The 4,098-nt window shown below is 35.1% G+C and overlaps 1 protein-coding gene across 1 annotated transcript; it reads right to left on the bottom strand.

Annotated features, from left to right (window-relative positions):
* Positions 1 to 762: 762 nt before the first annotated feature.
* On the bottom strand, positions 763 to 2,262 carry LOC110915833 (ankyrin repeat and SAM domain-containing protein 6). The gene is made up of 2 exons (XM_022160578.2): positions 2,022 to 2,262; positions 763 to 1,717 (listed from the first exon to the last, which is right to left on the bottom strand). The coding sequence occupies exon 2, from the start codon at positions 1,684 to 1,686 to the stop codon at positions 943 to 945; it is 744 nt and encodes a 247-aa protein (XP_022016270.1). The 5' UTR covers positions 1,687 to 1,717; positions 2,022 to 2,262; the 3' UTR covers positions 763 to 942.
* Positions 2,263 to 4,098: the final 1,836 nt, after the last annotated feature.

Here is a 4,098-nt window from a genome sequence, read left to right as displayed (position 1 = left end):
TATTACATTACTTTCTTAAGTTGTCTTATCATATTAGCTTAATAGCTTTTAAATGACTTTTTATTTCTTAAATTTATGAGTTTTTTTATGGAAATCATCAAATCATATCCACATTTAAAACTCAAATCTAACCATCATCTCCAAGGTTATTAGCCAAACTAAACATGTATTGCGCGCCGTGAATAAGGGTGCAAACGAGCCGAGCCTTATCGAGCCCGAGCTCTAGCCTGACGTGTGAAGGCTTGTGAGGCTCGTCGAGCCTTCGTATAATATTGTAATATTAGTTTTTATTAATATTTAATAAAATTTATCCCTTATTTGAAGTTGTCTAGTAAATGAGCCGAGCCGAGATTATTTAAGCTTGTTCACAAGCCGAGCCCGAACCTAAAAATAAGCGTGTTTAGTAAATGAGCCCGAGCTCGAGCTTCACTTATCGAGCTCGCAAGCCTAAACGAGTCTATTATTTATATTATTTTTATTTAATACATTAATTAATTGATAATAAACGAGCCGAGCCGAGCCTGAGCCGAGCTCGAGCTTGAGAAACTACCAACGAGCCGAGCTCGAGCTTTGAAAACAAAGCTCGAACTGAGCCAAGCTCAAGTTCTCATAAGTTAATCGTCGAGCTCGGGCTAGGCTCGGCTCGTTTGCACCCCTAGCCGTGAAGTATTCTTGTTGGTATGCCCAGTGCAACCCAGGTAACTAACTAACTTTGCCACAAACTCAAGTTAAGTGCTTGTTTGTGGATTTCCAATCTAACCATCATCCACAAAACTTAAAAGCTTGACTATAATTCTTATCATAACCATCATCTGTCTCGTCTCTTATCTAAGCTAAAACACAACTATCAGCAGTTAAAAACAACAGAAACATATTCCAAAAACATGTTGGAGATCCACACTACTTACATTTTACACTAACAAGTCTTGCTTTTTGCTTTGCTTATTTCCCCTTGAGTCGACATATCGCAGCATACAGTTTCCTTCGAGGGCCGACGGCAAGAACACCCATTTCCTTCAGATCGTCAAGCGTAAGCAACGGCAACGCTTCTTCATCAACCTCGTGCATTTCAAACATGCTCTTGTATCTACCGAACCCCACATCTTCTAACCACCTGCCAACACCATTTACACTAACGGATTCCGAAATGAGCTCGTTATTTTCAATATTCTGACCCTTTTGTTTCTTGAAAGTGGGTTCACTGAGATCAGTTCTACCCAAACTTCTTTTGCTCATAGCAGACCCTTGATTATCAACCGACCCGTGAAGCTCAACAGATGGAGTTGATGTGAAGTTCCATGGACTTTGGAAAACAGTTCGCTTGCACCTTTTGCTTCGTGGACCTTTTACGCTCTTTTGGGTCACTTTAGATTCAACCACTTCCGCAACTTTTATCGTGTTTGGATCATCGTTCTCCCTGTTGTGCTCCGTATCAAGCAAAAACCTCGACGAAGATAACGCAGGATCGGAAATAGCATACTCGGGTGATTCGTGAACCGGGAACCCCGAAAATAGATTGTTTTGTGATTCTTCAAGCATGTTAAAGTCATACATCCATAAGTTAGTCATCATCATATCCGAAAACCCGAAATTAAAAGCAGCAGATGCATCTCCCAATTCTGCCAATCTAACATTTGGAACATTTGGCCATCTTTGCCCCTCTGATTCCATATGTGACATCATCATTATCCCCAAATTTTAAGTGCTTGCAAAAACCCTAAATTGGACAAATAAAATTACAGCATAATCAGAACAATACTCAATAGTCAATCAATCCCAACTTGAAAATTGGCTAAAAGATATCATGAATTTAAATAAACAAACAATAAATTATGATTAAAAATCAAGAAATTAATACCGAAAAAACCCCCAAATAACAAGAAACATAGAAACAACATGAATTACGAAAAGAAACCCTAAAAATCTAAACTTTATTACAAGCAAAGCAAAACCCATGTGCGAATTGAAGTAACGAATAAAGGGTATCTGATTTTTAACTGAAATGAAAGATTATAACGAACCTTTTTATGGTGGATGATGATGCAGTTGAAGCCGAAAAAGTTAAAGAGATTTGAGTGGGATTGTTGAATTGAAGTGAATGAAAGTTTGTGTGTGAAATTGATTTGGGAACTGAGTGAGTGAAATTCAAGAGGAAACGGTGCACATGAGTCTAGTGCTTGCTACATGTGGATGAAGATTTCTTCCATTGAAAAAGTCAACGTGAGGTCAATGGTGGATTAGGAAACATGGAGAAGATTCTTGATTCTTCTATTTTGAGGACAATACTTTTTATAAAATGTGATTTTGGATCATAAACTAATTTAACATTTAACAATTGGTTTAAAGGTTATGTTGTATCATGTATGTCAAATATCTATACTAAACTTTAATAGTAAAATATTTTTTTTTTAACAAAAGTATTTTTATTTATATTTGTCAATTTACATCCAAATAGAAGGTAGACAGGCAACTGTAAAATAATATAACAATGATTCAATTAAATATGTTTGCCCGATAATTTCTTCGAGATACGTTATCAACTAGTAAAATTCTCTAGTGTGTTGCGTCGGGAATTTGGTTGGCATCAGTTCGGTTCATTACTGACACTCGTAATTGCAATCGAAAGATAAAACTTAAAAAATCAAGTCATGAATTGCCGTAAAAGACATTCACATGTGTTTTATATCGAATGAAAAAACATAAAAATGAGTATTTGTTATAGTTTCGATCGTACCAATATCTTTAGGATTTTCATATAAAAAATAATTATATAGAACTTTATAGATATTTTTGAAACCTGTGTAGATAATAACATAAACAAAAAATAAAAAAGCTCGAGGTATTATTCACAATATGTATTTTATTATATAACCTAGTAAAATGGGCCTCATGCTTCGCGACGGAAATTCAGTCGATATAAGATTTGTTATGATATCAACATTGGGTATAACAATCACAGAGCAAATCCATATTACTTACCGAATATGCATCAGTTAAATTATTTAACGATGATATCACATTATACGTTAACAATAGTTACAGTTAACAACAATAAAATGGTGGTATATTGACAAAGACAAAGAAAGAAGCTCTTTTGAAGCTAAAAATGTCATCTAGGCATACTTTATAGTAGTGTATAATTACAAATTTCTAGGCATAAGTTGTTGAACAAACAAAGAAAGAAGCTCTTTTGAAGATGTGTCATCTAGTTATACTGTATAGTTACAAGAGTCAACTTCCGTTTTGGTTGATAGAAATGTAAAGAGATGTCACACCCCTATTTTTGGTGGGTTCGGAAGGTTATGGTTTAAGCGTGACGATTGAATAACAATATCACAATATGTATATAGCAGAAGTATTGAGTAAAAATATTTAATTCAATAAAAGCTTGGTTATGATGTTAATTAATATTTAAGTACAAACGTTTAAGTCCATGCCCACATGCGGGATCAATAAAAAGAGCTTTAAACATAATAGGCCTTAAGCTGAAGATTTCCAAATTCCAAAGCTTTTATCATAGTCGACCCAGATTCCCAGCCTAATATCAAGGTTCGGTACCTACGGTTCAATCTTTTGAAAATACGTCAGCTTTCGCCGGTAAATACAATTAACTGACTCGTTCTTTAAAATAGTTTTTCAAAAGAGTTTTATAGAAATAGAAAACCCGTAGGTAATCATTTAGTATTTCTTGTGATTTTATCTTGTCACCAGTTTTACAATACTTGTCATACAGTCGGGAACCAGAAATCAGCGTCGGTCATTTTCAGTGCTATAATGATTAAGGTACACACCAAAGTTTATTAACGCGTCTTATAGTCAGTATGTATACCCCGGCGCGTTATTTAGTATGGCCATAATTATTCATGAGTCGGGACGCCCGGACATGGTACCATTAACCCCAATTGTTTCAATTATCAAGTAATACGGATTAATTCGAGTTCTTATATTTATAAGCAATCACAGGGCTCATTTATAAATACCCGCTCTACCCCAAGTTTTAAAATAAAATAAGTTAAGAGTACTTACCTCTTGCTAGCTTCCAACCGATAATGGTCTTAATTTAGCAAAAGCCGCAAGTCAGTATTATTGACCCAAGTC

This window comes from Helianthus annuus, chromosome 16 (genome assembly GCF_002127325.2).
Source record: "Helianthus annuus cultivar XRQ/B chromosome 16, HanXRQr2.0-SUNRISE, whole genome shotgun sequence".
Classification (NCBI taxonomy): domain Eukaryota; kingdom Viridiplantae; phylum Streptophyta; class Magnoliopsida; order Asterales; family Asteraceae; genus Helianthus; species Helianthus annuus.
The sequence above is the reverse complement of the archived record's forward strand: the minus strand, read 5'-3'. Positions and strand labels throughout refer to the sequence as shown.